The sequence below is a fragment of the Erigeron canadensis genome, chromosome 6 (genome assembly GCF_010389155.1).
Source record: "Erigeron canadensis isolate Cc75 chromosome 6, C_canadensis_v1, whole genome shotgun sequence".
Lineage (NCBI taxonomy): Eukaryota > Viridiplantae > Streptophyta > Magnoliopsida > Asterales > Asteraceae > Erigeron > Erigeron canadensis.
The window spans coordinates 22,807,229-22,831,547 of NC_057766.1; the positions used below are offsets into that span (position 1 = coordinate 22,807,229).

The following is a 24,319-nucleotide window of genomic DNA, read 5'->3' on the forward strand; positions in this document are numbered from 1 at the left end:
ATATTTGGATGTTGGGGTGGATGAAACTTAGCATAAGAAATATCGAGCCGCAGCCCGCAGCAGGGGCATCAGGAATGTTTCATGATAGTGGGCCTCTGGTGGATCCAGCTAAATCGGGGATGTTACGGATCCATTATAACCCAATAACTCATAATTATATCTATCTATCTTTCATTTATTCATCTAATGATCTAATCTTTGCTGAAATAACAAATAAAAGCTTAAAATCATCAGCAGCAAAGCTAGAACTGTCAATAGGTGATAAATATGTTTCAATTTCATAATCTTATAGAATCATGGTTTTTGTTATATGGTCCATCTAGTTGATTATCTTTCATGTACAATATTGTCCCATATAAGCCAATACCACAACTTGTATCTATGTTTTTGTGACATATCATACATTCCCCTTTTCGGATTTTAAACATATGTATAAAGAGTCATATCGCCTTTTTAATAAAACGTTACACCTCACTGACTAACTATATATATACACCCGTAACTCCCATCATATCCTTCGTGCTCTCAAAATTATCTCGTATTGCAGGTACTTCTGTAAGTAAATTATACGGTTGATGTTTGATGCAGAGGTTCGTTTTCGTGATTTACCACTTGATTTTGGTGCTGGTTGTCAAGAGGCATGTACTGAGACATGATTGCCATTATCTCCGAGTCCATGTATGCCTGTTCCACAAAACACGATTAAATCATAACATAAATCTAGTTTAAACTTTAAAAGTAAACATAGATAAGAGACGCATATATACCCTTAGTCTGTATCTATAGAAAATGTAGCCCGCTAAACCAGCACTCGCGACCACTCCAAGTACCAATAAACTAATGAACCAAGCATACTTTGAAGCCTTTCGTTCTGCATATTACAGATAAAATTTTAAGAAAAGTGACAAGTCCAATGTTTAGAAAAGAAAAAAAAAAAGAGTCTTTCGTCTATCTTACCAATACATGTGTCCTGATCTGCAATATATAGTTTGTCCCCTTTGCATTTGCAGTCGTATCCACCGTAAGTGTTCTTACACTTGCAGCCATCACATTTACAAGCTATACCTTCGTGGCACTCGTCGATATCTATAATTTACGAATTTGTTTAGATAAAACTTCAACAATAAGAATATTGGGTGGTGTGACCAAAATTTTTTTTACCTATACAAGTATGCCCATCTCCAAAAAAACCTTGAGGACAACTACAACCAGTGATATTAGACACCTGAAAAATGAACACGAATCAAATGGGCAAGATTGAAACATAAACTGCTTAACAGAACAAATAAGTTTCAAGGAAACGACACTCAACCGAGCAAGCTGAAAATTTCTTTCCATCCCTTATATCAGACCAGCATCCTCCATTGTTGACTGTACATCTTGCAGCTCCAAAGGCTGTACAATTTAATAATCCAAAATCACTAAAAACACATACCGTCGTCTTCTTTAATAGGTTGAAAAATGTAGTATGCATACCTTCACAAGATGTGTATCCGTCTCCTCTATATTGCACACCATTAATCGTAGGGCATTCACATACTCTCCCCCTAAAAGTGTCCTAAAGGCACAGAAAAACTTTAGAGACCTTTTATTTGAATGAATTGGCTTTAGATGAACAAAATTAACCTGCTAGTTATGCTAACCTTGCAAGCACTTATGCCATTCTTTGAGTCGATCCAACAACCCCCATTTCTTTCAAGACACTCGTTTGTTTCAAGATCTATACATAAGAGTTCTATATAAGAACACATTATTATAGTTATATGTTTGTTGACTCTTTGGAATCAGATTATACCTGCACTTAAGCATATAGGAGGCTCGGTTGACTCCTTAAATCCTGCACATATGGCTCGTAATACAGCAGTTCTCTCCAGTTTTCCTGTTTATATGAACGATATGTTTAAAGCAGCCTGTGAAATATTGTCTTAAACATTGCCTCTTGACCCATGAAAAATCAGTAAAAAACACTACCTCGATACTGAACATTATTAATCACCAAGGTTGGCAAGATAGTTACATCACCACGCGATCCTCGTCCAACCTGGTTATAAACAAAATCAAAACCCTGTCGTCTTATACTTCTATACAACAAATGTGAGAGAAACTATTTTCATTACTTGAATGATAGTATTACCTGTGAATCTTGCTCGAATTTTAGTACTTCATTCTCAACATCAGCTTCAGGGTCACCCATGCATTTTTGTATCTTTTCACTAGGAAGTCCTGATGAATCATTTGATAATTTTACTCAGTTTCTTTGTTAGCTTAAATGTTTCAAGAAAATGGTTTTTAGCAATTACCAAGAGACTTGATGACATCTTCAGCACATTCTTTGCTATATCTTTTTTTCTTCATGGAACACCTGATATGGAAATCTGTCACATAATCCCACCACACCCAAGACCTGTTGGTCTCATTAGCAACTCGATGTACACAAAGCTGCCTTAAATTCTCGAAAACAACATCCTTCCCGTTATACCCTTCTCCAAAATCCTGCTCAGGATCCGGTGCACAATATCGTCCATTATTGATACACTGAGACTTACACTGATTGCTCAAAACAAACGGTTTAGGACAGTACCATGTTATGTAATGAGGGGTGAACATAGTGTAACCATTTCTCTCCATTATTTGAGCATGTCCTTTGAAATTTTTGATGAAGTTCATTTGATCATCACAACGGACCCCACACTCGTCGTTGCTGTTGGTCCATAACTCATACTCGACCCTCTTGTCTGGGTGAGGTAAAGACTCTGACCAGTCGAGTTTTAATAGGACTTCTTGGTCACCTTTTTGCAAAGCATCTTTTATGGACTGAGCAAAAGATTTGTGTATTAATGCAGATGGAATTGAGAGCTTGTCTATGAAGTCGTCGGCGATTGAGCTGGCCTCTGGTGAGTCCATCGTTAAGAGAGGCTCATCTATGGTATCGGCTACTATTAGAGCTGCAGCACCTGCTAGTTGTGCATTCCATGCCTTTAAAGCAAAGTAGCATTCTGCAATGAAAAGTAACTATCAAAAAATGTTTTCTTAAAGAAACCTAATAAGTCATATTAGGCTTTCAAAAAGAAACCTAATAAGTAATATTAGGCTTTCAAAGGCTCTGCCTGTTATCCATCCAAAACCAAGCAGTTAAGTTATAACTAAATTATTGGGTGTACAGAACGCGGTTTAACTTGTTTAACTGACAGACCAAAAAATTGTATCAGACTTAGGTCAGGAGCGGTTACATTTGATATGAAAAGAGTGCATTTCTTTAGTTTGGTACCCGTCCTGTTCCCTTCTGTTCCCTAACATGATCTTTTGCCTCATTTTAACGAAAAAACATCGTTTATGCATTAAGCACAAGCTCAAAGTTTAAGTTCACTTCACGGTCTAGTTTAAGATTGAACCGGTTCTGTAAAGGCACTAAACTGTTCCTATTAGGTCCGATATATATAAGTGCGCATTCGAATATAAATTGTAACATGGTTCGGTCCCCTCTAACCACTTTAGCAGACCCTGACCAAAAGCCAATACCTAGTATAGAATCCTGTTGTTGTTTACCTAAATATGTAAATATATTATAACCCGCCTGAATATTTTACAACCAACTTACAATAAAAATTATATTGTCAACTATTGTGATGGAGGAAGCATGCCTGCCTCCAATAATTGAATAAACATAGTTGACATTCATTAAGTTAATTAAATTAAGACAACAATTTAGTTCTCTAATAATTAATGTGTATGTCGCATCATTTTAACATACATAGACTAGACTATATATTTTGCCATCTTTACTTTATCTAAAAATGTTAATTTTTTGTATGACCCTTAATATAATAAATGAACTATATATATAACTAGCATATAATATATCAGTTTTTGTGTTAACAACAAACATATTTTAAATACAAGTAATTAATAAGAATTGCTTCTAAAAATTCAAGTGCTCAAGACGAAGAATAGTGAGAACTCAAACTCAAACAAAGATTTACCTCCACGATCAAGAAGAAGAATAGTATGCCGAGAAGACGACTTGGACTTGAACGGTCTATCCCCTTCAAACTGCGAACAACCATAAACCGACATTGGTTTCTTAGGATAAACAACCGAGCCGACCATGGAGCCACCATAATCAGGGACTCCAAAGTTGCCTATAGCAGCATCATGTTTAGACTGAAGATCACTTGGTGAAAGAACACTTATACTACTCTTTTCCACCACGAACCTCCCCTCGGTTTCTTTCGTAACCATAATTGTCACTAAACACACCCATGCCAAACTCACCACCTTCATATTCATCTTATCTAATAATATATTTTTAGAAATATATGTGTTTGATGAAACAAGAGAGCTAGGGAGACAAGGAGAGTAGGTATTTATGTAAAGTCGTATTGTGGAAATTTGGAAAACAAAGTTGGAAGTCAAGAGTAGACTTATAACATTTTTTGTAATTAATATAGTTTTTCTATGTCATATGTTTGTTATATGGCATGGGTATGGCGTAAAGGAAACGGGAGAAGGTTTAGAAGGTGGTGGAATGAGTCAATCCCAACTACTTGGAATGTTACTTTCTAACTTCCTTTCCTTTTTCTATCGTGTTTACTTACACTTTAAATATCGTTAATGATATCATATGTGTACCTTAAAAGTTGTTATTATAATTTATAAAGTTTTGATAAAAGCAACCCTAAGTAGTTAATTTGCATTAAACTGTTATACACTTATCATAAAATTTCGAAGTGAATTTTTTTAAGAAAATAGAAAAATATAATTTTTAATACACATTAAGTACAATAATTGCATTTAACATTTTCCTTATACATATTCGTTGCTAAAGAAATAGCTGATTTATTATCAGTATTCAAAATGTAGTTCTACGATGAATAAAAGAGAGAAAATTCTGCAACACTATGATGAAAGGGACATAAACAACTTGTAAGGCCAAGATCGAGTTGAAGTCTTGATCTCTGCTTTTGAAAAGTTTGCTTTCTTTTGCGCGTTCGTGTATAGCTAGATAATTAGTCGAGTCAACTTAAGTCTATTAAGTCGTTGTGAAAAGAGAATTGATGCCAAAGTAGATGAAATATATATGTTTGTTTTTATATGGTTACAACAAAATTGAATAGATTAGATTGTTATTATTCTGTGGAATTGGATAATTCTAGCTAATTTCGTGTTTGAGTGGCCCATGTAAAACGTTCTCATATAGACCAGGTCAATAATGGGTAAGTCATTGTTCTACAACCAGTTCAAGTAGACTAGGTGAAAATATGATTAAATGCAACTAAACTTTAACTATTAGTATCAAGAAAGAGTTAGCTTAGTTGTAAAGAAAATACTTGATAACTTCAAGTATCAGGTTTGATCCTCATTTCGCACAAAAAGTAATTCATTTAAGATACTCGTTACCAATGAAACCTAGACCCACATGTGAAGTTTACATTCGCGGGTTCGATCCTTCAGGGTATCCATATCATGTAGAGATCAGGATGGAAGTATTGTACATGCATCATATGATTTATACAGGGTGAGTCAATGAATATCCAATTGTATTACTGAGGCTATAATTCCTTCCATTACCCCCCCCCCCCCCTTCCCCTTCTTTCTTTTTTTACCTTTAACTATTACTATATAAGTTTTCGAAAGGATAATTAACTTATAAAACGTATGTCTAAAATACGCCAATCTTTTAATCTTAACTTCATTAAATATCAATCACCCAAGTATATTTTTTTTCAATGTTGGGGAAAATCAAGTACTTACATAATTATTTTAAGACCAGTTCATGCTTTAGTCAGAGTAAAATATATATACCTTATATATACTTCAACACTTATAATATAGAAATTTAATGTTTTGTCATAATCTTTACAATTTTTTTAGAATGTCAAATTATGATACGCCTATTTCTAAATACACGAATGCATGCGTTCGACCAGGGTGCTCGTGCTCTGGTCCAATACTTGTCAGAGTGAATCCATTCCATGCGGAGGAACCCAACTCCATTGAAATTTCTTTCAATCGTATATTCAATCTATTAATGCAGTTAGGCCTGGCAAAATGGGCGGGTCGGCCGGGTTTAGGTAACGGGTCAAAACGGGCGCGGGTCAAAACGGGTAATTTCAAGATTGCGTGTCAAACGAGTGCGGGTCAACCCGCAATTTATTTTATTTTTTTGGTCGTCGTCATTGTATATATATACATTCAATGTTACATCAATGATGACCCATCTAAATAGCATATACATACATATACATATACATATATATAATATATCTATACATCTTGTAAACAGTAGTTATCCTGGCGTTTTAAAGGCATCCACTTCACTTCAAAACTATTCTTAAACATTCCCAAATAAGATTTTTTCTATGTGGCATCTCCATGTTCTTCCTCACAATATTTATTTTTTATCATCATTTATATATACTAATCAAAACTATTATAAAATATCAAAATAATAATAGTCTAATGTGCATATTTTCGATCAAAGTAACAATTTATGAAATATTAAAATAGTAATATTAAATCAATTTTCTTTTGTATCATGGGTATTATATCAATTGCATATGTATGCAAATCCAAAATTTTAGCAACAAAATTTTAACTATTACTCCAGTACATTTATAATATTATTATTTGAAACGCTTCGACTCAATTTAGTCCCAAAAGTATGAACATAAAAGAAAAGAAACGCAAATTAGTTAAATTATACTTCGAAAAATACGGCCAAATTTTCGCGAAAAATCAAAATGTTCCAATTAAAGAAAAGACACTTGGAATGTTCTTAAAATGACGTTAATAGACTACTATGCGAGTTTCAGGACCCAAAAAGATCAAACGAAGCCTCGATAAAAAAAAGTGTAAAAAGTTACAGAGGAGCACGGCTCTTGTGGACGTCTTGTGTCCTGCAGAGGCCGTCCACAAGAGTCGTCCTCTGCACAAAGGCCGTCCTCTTCTGCTGTACACCAAAAACACTCCTTTTGACGTTTTTCAACATTTCGACTCAAAAATACGCAAGGTAAAAGTATCCGTTGACCAAACATTCACTTTACCACCAATGGGTCAATTACCCGAGTTGACATCTTACAAATGACGACGTACAAAATTAGAAATTTCGGCATAACCCATTCGTAAAATCATCATCCAAACCTGTTACGGATTATGAGTTTCTCCAAACACGTTTAAACAAAATCAATACATTACAACTACAAAACGACCCATTTAAAATACCTAAAAACTCGAGTCCAACACTAGACATCATAATAATTCTCCAAAAAGACATAACAAGTGTACAAAGAGCCGATAGTTCAAAGGGGTCACTATGGGTCCTATTACCAATGCCATTATCCCATTTAACCAAAGCAACCCATATCCATTAAGCATCTTTAACTTCAATCTTTACAATACTTACTTTCTTCCGCATCCGGGACAACCTATAAAAGGGTAAACAACTAAAAAGTAAGCAAAGCTTAGTGAATAATCTTGCATACGTTTATACCTACGAAGGAGGGCAAAGTGCAATGACTTTCACATGTAACCTATGACACCGTCATGCCACATTTACATGCTCACCTTGCACACTATCAACACATATATGGATCCATATAAGCTAAACAATCATAACAAATTATATCTATCGGGATTCTTAGGTCCCGGAGGTTCTTAGGCCTCATTTCACATCAACTATCGGGATTCTTAGGCCCCGGAGGTTCTTAGGCCTCATAACCAATGCCCCACATGGGCTTCACGCCAAATCAATTACCATGCTTGGAACATTCACATCTCATGGTAATTGACCCAACGTAAACATAAAGGTATGCAAGAGTACTCACCTCCTCCGCGAAAACCAAAATCATGAATCAAGAAGACCGCATGAACACAAAACATGTATGCTTCAACCTAGCAACAAATCATAACGCATAAAGGATCATCAATCACATACTAGGCCATCTAGCCATAATCGCTAGCATTCCAACACCCAACCCATCATTTACACTCTTATGTTAATCTTGGGTTTAGTTCACCTAACATGTATCTCTTATATCGTTTTCATACAAAAAGTACCATTTTATCATTTGACCAAGCTGCCTTCAAACGAGTGTAACTCAAGTTCTACTCACTCTTTTAACATGATTCCAGTGGCCAAATTTACATGACACATATGCCTACCTTTTATCTATAGTAACCAACCTGTGAATTATCTTTAAAAGTTGCCTTCCGGTCGTTTTAAAAACCAAAACTGCTGCTGTTAAACAGCTTTGACCTTGCTGACTTCAAATGACCATAACTTGGGTTCTACAACACATTTAGACCTCATTCCAGTGGCCACCTCTTTGTAACACATTTAGGTACATTTCATCTTCAGTGATAAAGACATTATTTGACTCACATACGTGTGTTTTACTCGTTTTAATAACAAACATCAGAATCATTTTTGCTGAAAGATCAGCATTGCGCCACTGGATTCAAAAATTCATAACTAGAGTTCTACTTCGAATTTTGAACTCATTCCAGTGGGAAAATTTTGCTAACACAATAACATACATTTTCTTTTTAGGACTCAACAAGTGAAAATGCTGTCATGAGGGCGTTTAACTCGTTACAACATCAGGGGCAGAATCTATCCAGATTTCCTCTTACTTCCATTCATCAAAATTTACCATCCAACCCAATTAAAACCCTAAATTTGATTAAATTACCATAACCCTAACTTGTATTATAGAAATTAGCTCATATATATGAAAACCCCCAAATTTCCCAAATTAATTTTCTAGCATGAACCCTAATTCATAGGAACAATTAAAACTAGGGTGACAATAGTTAAAATTACTCATACCTTCAAGACATGGAAATGATATAGAGTTAGAATCACATTTGCTTCTTCCCCCTTCTTATGAATTTGAAATTCACCATATTCATACACCTTAATTCACCCAATTAGAAAGCTAGAATACATGGAGGTTGAATTTCTTGTTATTATTACTTGAATTGTTATTTGATTGATTTAGTTAGAAACAAAGTTTTCATAAGATTATAAGATTGGAAGATTTAGGATAGGATAGAAGAGAATTAGGAATGGGATTTGAAGGTGGAGAGTGACTCACCAAGTAAAAGAGATGGCTGGCCTCACCCCTTAATGCCACGCCCCTGATGAAATTAAGTGGGTAAAAATACCGCTATTCGCTAAAGTTCCAACTAATTGAACACTGTAACTTAATTTTAAATGCTAGGAATTTATTTTAATGTCAAAACTATAATAAAGGTTAATTTTTTTCATTGGCCTAAAAATTTGGGATGTTACATTATTATATTAATATATTAATTTAGATCTTCAAACTAATAATATAAGAATATCAGTAAATAAGTAATATCTAATATCTAAAACTATACATAAAATTATACCTTCTAAATCTTTTTGAAAAGACAGATTTTCCTCCTTTAATAGTTTCGTATGAAATTTGCAATTTGCAAATTCCGTTTTTATTTATCTTTAATTCTTCTCCTATACGTTATTCATCATCAACAACATCCATTAGGTTGGTTTTTCCCAACATCTTTTATGTTTATCATTATATCTCATTTCAATTTTGTGTTAACTGTTTTACTTGTGAATATAAGTTTAGCTTTCTGGATGTCTTTTATTTGGTTACTTTTATCTCATTATGAACAATTTTTTTCTTATGCTTAAAAAACAAGTTATAATTGTTAAAAGTTATTATTAATACATATATAACTAAACAACACGAATAACATTTTTAAATAGCCGCACATCGTGCGGGTAAAAGACCTAGTATATATATATATATAATGTTACATCAATATCAACAATCACTGTGATTAGCAACAATATTAAAAATTTTAGATTCTACCATAAGAATGCTAATTCCAAACTAGTAAGCTGACATTGAGAAGCATAAATGAAAAGAATTAAAATCATAAAGCTCAAATTTCTTCACATGGCTAATACTTATAACCACATTACTATCTAGATAAACCACCTAGAATAATATAACATCCAAGTATCATGATTGAACTTTATGAATAAGCACCATGACTTAAGTTCATAACCACCAAAACTGAAGCAACAACAACTTCAGCAAGTTAAATACGAATGACGGCAACAACAAACTTCAGCAACAACACTTTACATCAACAAAAAAACTTCCGCAAACAACAACTTCAACAAGTTAAATACGAATGACAGCAACTGCAACTTCAGCAAACAACCAAACAGCAAACAACAAATAGCAAATAGCAACTTCAGCAAACAACAACTTCAGCAACCAGCAAACAACATTTTTAGCCTGCAAAAACAACCAGAAAAACCCACCAATAATATGCATTATGCAGTAAATATAGGCAGTAACAAACAAAACACCAGATGGTCCCCAAAACACCATCAAAATCCCATCCAAACACACTAGTAGATAGTAAGGAGCTACCTTATGCCTTCATCCTTGGTTCGTCCCCCCATTCGCCCCTCCTTGTACACCGTGGGGTTGGACTACTAGTCCTTAGCTCATTCGTCCCCCAAGGACAAGTTGTTTATTTTTTTTTTTGATTTGTGAGTGTATAATAAAATAAAGGGTTATTTACTGAAATGGTACCTGGATTATCCACCATATTACTGATTTTATACCTATAATTTTAAAATTACTTTCATTATACCCCAACTTATCAGTTCTCCACACGGACGATACCTGACCTGACGGGCGTCAGTTTGGCCGTTAAGTTGGGGTATGACTACGGTAAGTTTTAAAGTTTTAGGTATGAAACCAGTAATATAGTGGATAGTCCAGGTGTCATTTATGTATTTAACCATTATTATTATTATTATACTATTATTACTATAGTTTCTTGTAAATCCTATTAATTTCTAATGGAAGTGATGTTTTTACTATTATTATTATTATTATTATTATTATTATTATTATTATTATTATTATTATTATGGTTGTTGTTGTTTTAATTACACAAAGTATTATTTAAGAATAAATAATTTTAAAAAGTACATTGATAGTTTTTGTAAATATTTACTTTTATTTAATAAAAGAATACTTTATTTTTATAAAAAATATTGTAAATATTTAGTTTTTTATTAAAAACTATTAATCAATTAGATTATAGATCCATGATGATTTTATTTATTTCATATTTATTTATTTTTTATTTAAAAAAATAAGTAAATCAGAAGCAGTACATTAATTTCATGTAAAGCATTGATAAATGAACGTGAAGTCTTGAATGGATACCACCACATGGAGTTGATTAAATCTTTTTTGAGTTGATTCAAACCTTACATAGTAGTTGTACAGGTACTAATGCAATACAAGAAATTATGATATTGTTTCCGGTTCACCCCTTTAAAAAAGAAGATTGAAAAATATTTTTTTATAAAAATAAAAACTTTGTACTAAAAATGATCTTTAATAAAAGAAAATATTATTTTATTAAAAAATAAATTTTATAAATAATAGTTTTTGAAATATTAATAGTTTTTAATAAAAAATTAAATATTTACAATAGTTTTTTTATAAAAATAAAGTATTCTTTTATAAAATAAATATAAATATTTACAAAAAAAAATATCAATGTACTTTGTGTAATTAAAAAAAAAACAATAACAACCATAATAATAATAATAATAATAATAATAATAATAATTACATAAATGATATCTGGACTATTCACCATATTACTGGTTTCATACCTAAAACTTTAAAATTTACGGTAGTCATAACCCAACTTAACGGCCAAACTGACGCCCGTCAAATTAGGTATCGTCCAAGTGAAAAATTGATAAGTTGGGGTATGATGAGAGTAATTTTAAAGTTATAGGTATGAAACCAGTCATATGGTGGATAGTCCAGGTACCATTTCAGTAAATAATCCTAAAATAAATGGTAGATCCAAGACTAGTCATGGGTATAAAGTTGGTTTTAAGGGGATAGTCCTTGGATGATTTTTTTTGCTGATGTGGCGCTAATTAGGACTAGTCCTCTGGAGGATGAGTCCAGGCATAAGGCACCTCCTAAACAAACAAAAGACATATATCATCATGTTTACGCTTCAATATATCTCGACATTTTCATGAAATTCGGTTTCCCACTATTATAACCTACAATCATGTTTATGCATTCATCAAAAAGTACAACTTTCTAATAAATATCAAAAAAACAATAAATGTATTTTTTATAGAGAAAATAACAAACTTACTTTTGGAGTTCTGACCTATAGGTCTCAAGATGTGTATCCATTTCCTCTATATTGCACAACATTGATCATAGGACACTAACATACTCTTCTCCTAAAAGTATCCTAAAGGCACCAAAAAACTTTAGATTCTTTTTGTTTGAATGAATTGGCTTTAGATGAACAAAGCCTACTAGTTTTGCTAACCTTGCAAGAACTTATGCCATTTTTTGAGTCGATCCAACCACCCCTGTTCCTTTCAAGACACTCGTTTGTCTCAAGATCTATACATCAGAGTTTTATAAAAACATTATAATAGTTATACGTTTGTTGACTTTTTGGAATCAAATTATAACTCCACTAAAACATTTAGGAGGCTCAGTTGTGTCCTTAAATCCCGAACATATGGCTCGTAATACAGCAGTTCTCTCCAACTTTCCTGTTATATAAACGAAAAATACAAAGCAGAACATGTTAAATATTGCCTTAAGCATTACCTCTCTACCCAGGAAAAATCAGGTGAAAAAGACTACCTCAATTGAACTTTATTAATCACCAAGGTTGGCAAGATGGCTGTATCACCACGCGATCCTCGTCCAGCCTGGTTATAAACAAAATTTAAAAAATCTGTCGTTTTATACTTTCGTTGAGCAATTTGGAAAGAAACTATTTTCATTCCCCTAAAAATAGTATTACCTGTGACTCTTGCTCGAATTTTAGTACTTCGTTCTAAAACAGCTTCAGGGTCACCCATGCATTTCTGTATCTTTTCACTAGGAAGTCTTGATGAATCATTTGATAACATTATTCAGTTAGCATAATGTTATTATGATACACAGAGTAGTTAGTTAATTACGACCAACGGGCTTTGAGCCCAGTGATATCATATAACACTGTAGTACAGTTGAAATACCGCTGCAGTCACGATATTCAGTTTCTTGAGAAAAGTTTTTAGTAATTACCAAGAGACTTGATGACATCTTCAGCACAATCTTTGCTATATCTCTTTTTCTTCATGGAACACGTAATATGGAAATCTGTCACATAATCCCACCACACCCAAGACCTGTTGGTATCATTAGCAACTCGATGTGCCTTCCATACCTTTAAAGCAAAGTACTGTAATGCAATGAACAGCAACATCAACAAAATGTTTTCTTAATAGAAACAAAATAAGTAAAAGGCACTGCCTATTATCCATCCAGAATCAAACAGTTAAGTTGAACTAAAGTCTTGGGTTATATAGAACCCAAGTTTCTAAAAAATCATTCGTGTTTAGTTGCTCTTCTTATTTTGTAATGCGATCATATATTCATATATCTACATGGATCGGGTTCTAACTCAACTGTGGAGTAAACACAACCCACCCGTCAAGGAGTGTTCACTTTCTGCCCTTGACCTTTTCCAAACCAACTGTTCTATATTTGCAGCAAGCTTCTAGACCTGGGATGACGAAGAACGACTTATCTCTATCCTCAAGACCCTCCTGGTGGATCTTTGCTTTGACACTAAGCTTTACTCTTTCAAGTTGATACACCTATCACTTAAATCATTAGATGATACATCAAACACAAAAAACATGACATCTATAAATGTAGTAATTTGGGTATAGAAAGTAATTAATATACCTGTTAGAGGGACAAGAAAGCATGGCCCCAATTGAACTTGCTTAGCAATAACTCACCATTTTCTATCTCGCCACTGTAGGAGACGTGCATCAAAAGAACATATCTATCGTAATAGACCAGAAGTGTATTTTACTAATTATAACATGATTGTAAATGATGAATACATAATTTTTTTAGCAGCAAACATCATTTTAAAATGGTATCTATCACGTGCAGGAGCCAAATTTTGTTTTCTAAAATCCATAAGCTGTAAACCTTTTACTTTCCCATCAAAATAACCTCATATAATAGGTGAGATATGTAGTGACCATATCATAAACATATGCTTGTCATGCTTTGCTCTGATTTACATTCACAATGAAGAGTAATATTTTAAACTCTAACTCTCTTCTGACATTAAAACCTTCTTAACCGATATGGCCATAACCGGCTTATGGCATTAAAACCTTCTGAACCTATTATTAGTCCATAACTGTTTTCTCAAAATTCTCTCTTCCGACTTTTATTATCTTAGAAATCTTGAGGTGTTTTGATATCGGAACCTATTAAAATTATATATTTCACCCTAGTTTCGGGGATGAAGAACTTTTTTGAGAGTTTATGCATTGCTAAACAAGTACAATAATCCATAAAAGCTGCAAGGTAGCTAATGACAACAAATGTAGTATAGATGTCCTACCCCAGCATTAAATCATGAGCCATTTTTTTATCTACATGATATTACTACAAGTTGAGCTCATGTAAACATATCAATGAACATCACACGAACTTACTTACAAAGAAATGAGGTAGTTACCATATAACTGAACCTGCAGACAAAGCCTCAAATACATAAAAACCTGCATTGCAAACAATTTATCAATTCATAAGAAATATAGTAATAATACTGAGTTTGATAGCTTACAAATTTATCAAATACATAAAAATACTGCTCATACACTATGAAATACGCATGCACCAATCTTGCCCCCTGATTTTTCCACATGTAGTATAGGTGACATATGGTATCCATTAATTCTCTTTCCTAATCTTGCCCCCTGATTTTTCCACATGTCATCATCCACTAGTTAGGAGGATTTTTAAGCTATTTTGTTATGAGGATTAATCATTTCCCGTAGAGAATAGAAACGAAAAGAAAAGGATAAAGTGATGAATGTGTTTTTCAGCATATATTATACACTTAACTCCATTTTTTTTTCTCTAAAGTTGAAAGTTTATCAACTACATTATGGTTACTTTTTTCTAAAGTTGAGTGTTTATGGCCTTTTAATTAAAACCAAGTTCATCAGTTAAGATGTTCAAATAAGTAGCATGTTCTCTTAGTAAGCTTCTTTGCCATACAAAAGTTCATTACATATGTATTCTTTTTTGAGGGCGTAATTCGAAGTTCGAAATTCTAGCAAAAACAAAAAATGTTGCAATCATGAACGAACTACCCAAAATGAAATGTTAATCAATTTACACTAAGTATGCGCTACCTTAAAGGAGATGGCTGGTCATAACTCAAATCTAATTCTCCCAGGTGGCCACGTCAAACCGAAGTATTTTCCCCCGATGAGTAGATTTCCTTCAAATATTGAACATAACTCGACAAGATGAAAATGGATTTCCTTCAAACAGATTTCTCCTTGGAATACCTGCTTCACCTGGCCTTGGATATTTCTTCCGGTCCCCAGGTGTTTTCTCAGGCTTTTGAGTACCTTTATGAAAGTAGTCTAAACCACAACGAAGACTCGAACTCCATGAGAAAAACACGACATGACAACTGCTCGAAACCTCACCACCAGGGATGAACAAAATTACCGAAATACCGAAACCAAACCGACACCGTACCGGTACCAAAAATCGGTACCAATGGGGATTCGGTTTCGGTAACGGTTTTGAGTTTGGTACCTATTCGGTTTCGGTACAAATCGGTTCGGTACGGAAAACCGAAATTTGTACCGAAATTCTAAAATGATGATATTATACATGGTCTTTTCAGTTGAAGACACATTGTTATAGCCAACAACCATTTCGATTTCACCTGTACAATGCTAAGTACATTCATCAAAAAATTTCAGAGCCTGTCTACCTTATTATAATTATAATTCCTGTCCTGCTGGCTGCTGTCCATCCAAATTTTACTTTTAAATCGGTATCAATTTTTGTTTCCACACGAGGAGTTAGTGATTTTTATTTGAAATAGCATTATTGGAGTTTTACATATAACTTCCTCCACAAAGAAAACCATTCTTTCTACATGACCATTAGTGACATTTACACGGACATCTACGCATAGCACTCTGTTTTATTAGAAATATTCGTCACTGTTACATATTTAATTTAATTATGGGTTTTGGGCCATATCACTCTTTTTTATTTCCACAACAAGATTGAAGGATTATTACCAGCTATATATAAATCAGTCTGAACACGCCTGTCATCACGTGATTTACTTTATAAGGCATCTTTAGGTGTAGGAATTCGGTTCCATGCGGGATTATACCGAAAACACCGAACCGGTACTGCTTTTCTTATTCGGTTCGATATTCGGTTCCTTAAATTTGTCATTTTCGGTTTCGGTACGGTAATGGTACCGAGCTCATCCCTACTCACCACTACAGGAGATCTGTGTGCGGCGGTTGTGGTTATTGTATAGTTGTTATTAGTCTGTTGTTGTTGTGTGCGAATGCGAGGGTTTGCTTTCTTGGTGTGGACAGTAATTTAAAGTTACCCTGGCTGTGACTTTTACATTATATTCTTGAGTTTTTATTAAAAGAAAAAAAGGGGAAGATTGGACAGGGAAGAAAGGATAGAAAATTATATAAGAAAAAAGACATTCTCGAGTTACAAAAACAAGATTGGAAAAGAAAGGATAAAAAAACAAAAATTTACAATTATATCCTCAATAAATATATATATATATATATATATATCAGACTCACCAGCTAGGGTTCATGTTTATCTTCATAACCACAAATACCTGATCTCCTCATCAATTGTAAATTAACTCAACCCCACCCCAATCCAAGCTCAAATCGTTTAGATCTTCAACTCGTTTTACTCGTTTAGATCTTCGGCTCCTTCTCCTCGTTTTACTCGTTTAGATCTTCAGCTCAGTTTCATTCTTGAGTTGCTGCCATTAGCAGCAGCAGCAGATCTGACTATCCGAGCATAGATCGGTTGCAGCATAGATCGAGCAGGGTATATTGGTATTTTTATACATTGATGTACACTTTTCTCTCCAAATCCGACCATATTTGGCTGGAAAATTTTTGGATAAAAAAGCCCAAAGTTTCCCTTTCTTTCCCATTCTTTTCTTTCAAAAAAAAAAAATTCAAGAATGAGAAAAAAAAAAAATAAGAAGTTTTCTTAGCCTTCCTTTTCTTATCCCAAAAAAAAAAAAATAATAAGAATGCTGTATTAAAGTTTTGAGTTTTAAATTTTGTAGAACTTTTTAGTCCAATAAAAATGTGTAAGCCCAACTACAAAAAGTATAAACCCATAAACCTAATAAACACATCTTTTACAAACTTGTAATACTCAACCATCATGATTAAATTTTGGATTATATATTATATGTAAAAAAAAAAAGTAACACCGTCTTCCACAAGTTATTAGTTTACACGAGTTATTGTAAATTCACAATTGACTAATTTCTTTATATGTTTTTCGTTTTCCAATTATTTTAAGTTTTTAACCATTAAAGATACAGTATAATGTAGCGTGGATCAACCCATCTCATTTTAAAAAAAAAAAAAAATTGGGTCATAACTACCATTTTTAAGTATAAGATCAGTTGTACATCGTTTGCGACAAGCTTATTGGTTGTTTCTATGTTTATGGTGTATTGAGCTACAAGTTCGACCTTCGAGGCAGGGGGTAGTATCATTGCCTTTTAGTCATTAGATAGTTTTACGCGAATAGTCATTGAAAGCTGAAAATTTTTAACAGAAAAGTTGAAGTATCATTGCCTTTTATCGTTTAGACGAATAGGGGAGGACGATAGTTTTTTGGATGATGGATGGTGGTGTATCCATTAGATTCGTCTTCAGTTGTGTCATCTTAGCTGGAAAGGAAAATGATTTTTATCTTTTGAAACTTTCTAAACCCTCATAACCCTATATTTGCTCTACATACGCATGTTTTTATAGCGAATATCAACATTATCAAGTTAACAAAGCAAGCACTATAACTAATTTACTGATCGAAAAGTAGAATTACATCTGATTTCACTACAACCTTGGTAATGAGTAAGGTTGTTCAACTTGTAAATTTGCTTCTTGGACTTCATTGAAATCATATACAACTATACAATACAAGGATATCAAATCACTAAAAAACTTAAGCATTATTTGTATTGCATACTAATGGGCTAAGCCAACGCTTTTCCGTCATTGTCTTCCTTTATACCATCTGGTTTAAGCTCGGGTTCCTGATGTGCCATATCGTAAGTGGCATGGAGACCAAACAACACATAGTACAACAACATAATTCCAGTACAAATTCCGAAGCGAATAAAAGCAATGTACCCCAATGACCCCATTAGAAACAAATTTGTTGCTATCGAAAGTGAGGGGAGCCATGGAACTAGGGGCACTCCCCACACTTTTGGGGTTCGCTGTTGTGGCAACAACAACGAAATCCCAAGTGTTCCTAAAAACCATAAAGGAACCGTCACAGCATAACCCACCCAACCTGATTTTAACCCCCAACAAGCCGAAATCCCAATTGATGACACGATGATTATTGACAAAAACCCGACTAGTTTGAGTAGATTCGGTCTTGGAGTAACCCCTTTTGCATAATACCTCCGAACGAGAAGTGCAACCGCCATCATCATGAAAACAAAGAGCGTGCTCACAGATAGTAAAGAAGCCAAAATGTCCAAACTCGAAAAAAATGCTATACAAGCACTAGAAATCGTCACTAACAAAGTAGCGTTTATTGGAGTTTGGGTCTTTGGATGGACCAAAGCGAACCATGGAGGTATCATATGGGCTCGTGCGATATGAGTTATATATCGAGCTTGTCCAAGGGCACCAACCAATAGAACCGTGGTCATACCCTTAAGTGCACCTAAAGCCACTAGATACTTGGCCCATTTCAACCCTACGCTCTCGAATGCAACCGGATAGGGTGCATTCTGGTCAATATCTGTGTACTTTTGCATCATACTTAACGAAAGTGCCATCAAACAATAAATTATTGTAATTATCGACATAGACCCAAGTAAACCCAAAGGTATATCTCGAGCAGGGTTTTTAGTTTCCTCTGCCATAGTTGCAATTGCATCGAACCCTCCATAAGCAAAATAAACAATTGCTGCAGCCCGAAACACACCCTCAACGCCATAAGGTGCAAAGGGCTTCATATTAGAAACGTCCGCGTGCAAAAACCCAGCGATGATTACAAATAAAATCACTAGGGTGTTGACCGCGGATGCAATCCAGTTAACATACGAGGTGTTTCGTGTACTACTCATAGCAATTGTAGCCGCAATTGCAAGTACAACAACTGCAATAGGGTCTAAAAGATTATACCCTTCAGCAAGATTCGTATGAATTCTCAAAGAATTCGTTTCACGGTTCAAAAGACTAGTAAAATATGACGTCCATGATCGCCCAACAGCCGCCCCACCCAAGATGCACTCTAGCAGAATATTTCCAGCAGTAATAAAAGCTGCAAAGTCTCCTAGCTCTACTCTAAGGTATGCAAAAGAGCCACCCGCCACGGGTATTTCTATAGCGAATTCTGTGTAACAAAAAACCGAAAGCATAGCTGAAAAACCGGATGCTACGTAAGACAAAACGATAGCTGGCCCGGCGTTCTTGTTGGCTTCTTGGCCAGTAAGAATAAATATGCCTGCACCAATGACAGCACCAAAACCAAACCACATTAAGTCCCACCAGTTTAAGCATCGTTTCATATCGTTTTCGCTTTGTTTTCTAAGTGTTTCGATCTCCTCGGCATCTTCAGATCGAGTTAGAAGGCGGTCCTTGAAACGAGAGTAAGTATGTGACAAGGCATGCTTGTAAGTACCCCAGTTTTTGAATGATTGTTCTGGAAAAAAATCTTGTTTTGTCCATCTAAAGTAGGAATATTGTGGTTCATTAGTTATGGTTTGTGGTGATGAAGTCATGTTTTGTTTTGTAAAATTTGTAGAATGTTAAGATTTGTGCAGGAAATTTGAGTCTGATTTATTGTTGGTTGAAATTTTGACTTTTAAGACCATTTGTTTTATGGGGTCAGTTGTGTTATAGATAGATGTGATATACGCGGGTATAACAAAGAAAAACAGTTGTATTATTGGACATTATACAAGTTGGTCACTACAATATGTTCTATTGATTAGGCGTCAAATTTTCTTGTTCTCAAATTCGAAACCTCTCTTTGTAAACATTTTATGAATAATTAAGAAAATGGTTAAGAATAATCAATAGGTTGAATTTTACATAATTTTCAATATATGGTTGATATTTGATACTCGTATTTGACTTATCACTTATGGGGATCAGTCACCCAACTATCCCTTGGATGTCATTTTTGCCATTTATGACATAAAGGGCCAAATATTTTACGAGACAGAGCATTATACAACTATTTGCAACTTGCAGGGTATTAGTTATTTAGGTTCCTTTGCAAAATGTTAAGCCTACAATCATAAGTTCTCTAAAAGTATTAATTAGAAACTTTTTAAGAACTCGTTTTAGTATAGAATCTTTGTTTATAACTTGCAAGATGAGAGGATCATGGTATGGGTAGGTTAAAGTTATAACACCCAAATGCCATATTATTCGATGAATGCCATAACGCCAAAAAAAGACATTCGTATGCTTTGACAAATAAGAACCTGTTACACTTATTTATTATGACTTAAATACAAAGTGTAATATCAAGTTATGTTATAATATACGACTCTAACAAATAAGGGTCTTATTATAGTGATGTTTTATAACTTAAATATCAAGTGTCATAATAAATAATGTTATAGTACGACTCTGACAAATTAGGGTCTTGTTACATTGACTTTTTATGACTGAAATTTCAAGTGTTCTATTAGGTTAATGTTTTAATAAAACTCTTGATGATAAGTGTCCTATTACATTACCATATAATAAGACATCAATTACTAAACGTCCTATAATGTAATTTATTAGGATTCACATTTTAAGCATCCTAATAACTTATATGATAATAGGACCTCAAACATTCATCCGCCTTATTACATAGTTTTTTGGGGCATCCGTTTAACTGCCTACATTATAATATGACCCCAACCACTCATTCGTCCTATTAAATAGTTTATTAGGACACTATTTTTTATAGCGTCCTACACAAAAGGTGCTAAAACCCCCCCTTTTGTTTGTAGTGTGGGTAGACGTTTGTTAGGCCGAAAGCGATTCATGCACCAAGCTAGCACTGTTTACTATCAAACCGGGTTAAGACTTTTTCCATCGGTCATGTGAAATAAATAATAATAAAACCTCTATAACCTTTCCGACTTGTTCGGTCATGCAACGGTGAACGAAAATTCCGAAGTTAAATTAATATCCATCTCTCTTGTCGTATGAGAAGTATTATGGTTATCCAACAGTAACTCTTTTATTTATTACTAAGTATATTTCTAATTTTTGATTAATGCATAATATTTATACTACAAAAATACAGTAGTTTGGTTAAGTTGTTGACGAAAATATAAAAAATTAAATAAATTTAAAAAAAAAAAAATTAGTTTTTTAACAAATGATATTGTTCAGTTGGATTATGAACGGGATGACGCAAAATAAGAAGTCTATTTATTCATTGGGATCATTGTTTTTACTTTCCAAAGAGATCTTGTCTCAGTCGAAATGATTGGTTTCGGATGACCCAAAGCATTGGGAGACTTTTGAATTGCCTAGTCAACGGACTTTTTAAAAAGGAATGTTACGGGTCAGTATCTGACTTCTTTTGATTGGTTGGACTTTTTGGTTTTTATTTGAATTTTGGTTCGGTTTTAATTGATGTTTTTAACTTTTTCTCACAATTTTCTCACAATATATATTTATAATATAACTAAAAGAGGGGTTGGAGGTACACTTGGCACCCCTAATCCACCTTTTTTAGTCTAATCCTCCTTCTTTATTAATTCTCTATTTTTTTAATATTAAATCTAAATTAATTTACACTTTTTGGTTTTCCATCACCAATTTACACTTTAACCCCAATCTAAAATATTTAATTTATACTTTTTGGTTTCCCATCACCAAGTTACACCTGACCCAATTTAAAATAATTAACTTACACTTTTGGATTTTTCATTACCAATTTACACTTTAACCCAATTTAAAAATAATGAATTATACTTTTATATAGTTTACACTTTTAGAATATAAGAAACTGTATATTTTTTATTTAACTAAACTTGAAAATAAAGGGGTAAACTGGAATCAATATTTATATGGAGTTAATTTTCGTATGTTTTCTTTTTTAGGCGAATAATTTTTGGAGTATTTTAACCGACGGGGTGGCTATTCGGCTAGCAAATTTTAAGTTGATTTTGCTATATCTATTTAATATATTTAAATTCCAATTTTTTAGCTTTGATTAATATATTTTGAGACTACCCGTCCATTGGACGGGTCTGAACACGAGTATATATATATATATATATGAAAGTTATTTTTAGTACAAGTGTTTGAAAAAATACAAAAAGTAAATGGTATTTCCTCCTTTTTCTTCCTTCTTCCTTCCATCTCCGACCACCACCACCACCATGATCATCCGGCGACGGCGACCATCTCCGGCGAGACTTACACATGTGTAAGTACAACTTTTTAGCATTTTAAGGTTTAAAATTTCTCGGTTTTTTCCTTTGCGAGACAACCACCACCAGCCACCATGATCTCCGACCACCCCAACCACGACGCTGGCGCCAGCATCAAGGGCTTCGCCCGTACCATAGCAAACAGTCACCATCTCTTGGATCGCCGCCCATCAAATCCATAAGATTCCCATATGTGTCCCTTGACGGACAGCTTAGAACAGATGAGGGCCTATGGCCCGTACCGTATCCACCAAAAAATGAACTTGATTCTCGTCGAAAAGTTAACTTACACATGTGTAAGTCTCGCCGGAGATGGTAGCCGTCGCCGGAGAATCATGTTGGTGGTCGGAGATGATCATGGTGGTGGTGGTCGGAGATGGAAGGAATAAACATGTGTAAGTTAACTTTACACATGTACTTTTTGTACTTTTTTAAATGCTAGTACTATAAATAACTCACCTATATATATATATATACACACACACACACTAGTACTAATATCAGTGAGTGATGCACGGTTGTCTCATAACTATTTATATCTAAATGTTATGAGTATTTTTTTATAAGTGAAATGCAAGTTGAAACATGCATACGGTATAAATCCATTATGTTTGATCAATACCATCAAAAATTATACTCGTAACATCCTTATATAATATAAAAGTTAGGTTATGAGACAACTTCAAAACTTAAATAATCTTTCTTCATAATTGTTGTTATAGGTCTAATAGCATAGTTTAAAATTGTGTGTAGCATAAGTATTAAATTATTCATTGGTAATGTGGTTTATTAGTATGTTTATGTGCATTATTGGAAGAGTAGTATTTATGATCATTAGGAAGTTGAAGCATAATTAATTGATTATATTGATGATTATTAGGAAGTTGAAGCATAGTTTACAATAGTAAATGATTATGATGATGATGATTAAGAAGTTGAATTGGTGGACCGCTAGGATGTTTTCTAAAAGCTTTTTATGAAACGAAAAGTGCATGACAATATATACATATCTAACTGCATGACAATATATAAATATCTATTTTATTTGAATTTAATTGTTATGCACAAACAAAACCCAATTCGCATACAAAACCAAACCAAGGTAGACATTATTTATTTGGTTTATGGATATATATAGGTCGGTTTAGTTACTTTTATTTATTCAAACCGAGATTCATTGGGTTGGTTGTAAAATACATATGCATATGATCATTTAAAAAGTCACATTCAATTAAACTAAACAGTGATATGAGATGATGAAAAGCCCAAAGATTATGAAAAGTTAGGTTTGTCATAAATATGAAATGGTTAATGAGAGTTTATTGGTTGTGGTTATAGAATTTCTTTGGTTCCTAATGGAGGTCTATATATATATGATAAATTTGTTCTTCACTTCCTACTTTGCATTTTTCTCTCCTGAAAAATTAGTTTTCATAAGTGTATCTAAAGCCAAAAAATACCTCTTCAAATGGGGAAAAGTAATGCTATTGTTGCAAAAAACAACCTAAGGAAAGGGATGATATTTTTTTGAATCAACTTCACAAAAAATCTACTGGCCCGATTGTTATCATGATTTGTAGGCGGTGGGACGTGATAAGCGTGAAGAACAAGTACATGAGTACCAACTTCATCATCTCTGATGCAAAGGTGTGTAAGGAGGATTGTTTGTTATATAGATGTTTGTAGAATGTTTGTTTTCCCTGTGTTTTAGTCATGA

General features: G+C 33.7%; 2 protein-coding genes and 1 long non-coding RNA gene across 3 annotated transcripts; all 3 read right to left on the reverse strand.

Moving 5' to 3' along the window:
• Positions 1-255: 255 nt before the first annotated feature.
• On the reverse strand, positions 256-4,417 carry LOC122603364 (vacuolar-sorting receptor 6-like). The gene is made up of 12 exons (XM_043776041.1): positions 3,981-4,417; positions 2,301-2,996; positions 2,135-2,223; positions 1,972-2,041; positions 1,796-1,879; positions 1,644-1,720; positions 1,477-1,558; positions 1,313-1,395; positions 1,162-1,225; positions 958-1,086; positions 768-871; positions 256-684 (listed from the first exon to the last, which is right to left on the reverse strand). The coding sequence occupies exons 1-12, from the start codon at positions 4,285-4,287 to the stop codon at positions 565-567; spliced, it is 1,905 nt and encodes a 634-aa protein (XP_043631976.1). The 5' UTR covers positions 4,288-4,417; the 3' UTR covers positions 256-564.
• A 2,812-nt stretch (positions 4,418-7,229) lies between these two features.
• Positions 7,230-9,038, reverse strand: LOC122605953. The gene is made up of 3 exons (XR_006324764.1): positions 8,828-9,038; positions 7,824-7,890; positions 7,230-7,424 (listed from the first exon to the last, which is right to left on the reverse strand). It is a non-coding gene; the product is annotated as an uncharacterized LOC122605953 (long non-coding RNA).
• Positions 9,039-17,967: 8,929 nt separating this feature from the next.
• On the reverse strand, positions 17,968-20,040 carry LOC122603855 (cationic amino acid transporter 5). The gene has a single exon (XM_043776685.1). It carries the CDS (start codon positions 19,933-19,935, stop codon positions 18,169-18,171), a length of 1,767 nt encoding a protein of 588 aa, XP_043632620.1. The 5' UTR covers positions 19,936-20,040; the 3' UTR covers positions 17,968-18,168.
• Positions 20,041-24,319: the final 4,279 nt, after the last annotated feature.

Bases quoted from the DNA above. Each gene is read 5' to 3' on its own strand.
- LOC122603855 (XM_043776685.1), bottom strand. From the start codon at position 19,935: ATGACTTCATCACCACAAACCATAACTAATGAACCACAATATTCCTAC.
- LOC122603364 (XM_043776041.1), bottom strand. From the start codon at position 4,287: ATGAATATGAAGGTGGTGAGTTTGGCATGGGTGTGTTTAGTGACAATT. The intron at 2,042-2,134 runs GTAATACTATCA...GTTTATAACCAG, and splicing joins AATTCGAGCAAGATTCACAG to GTTGGACGAGGATCGCGTGG. The intron at 1,880-1,971 runs GTAGTGTTTTTT...TCATATAAACAG, and splicing joins TAATAATGTTCAGTATCGAG to GAAAACTGGAGAGAACTGCT.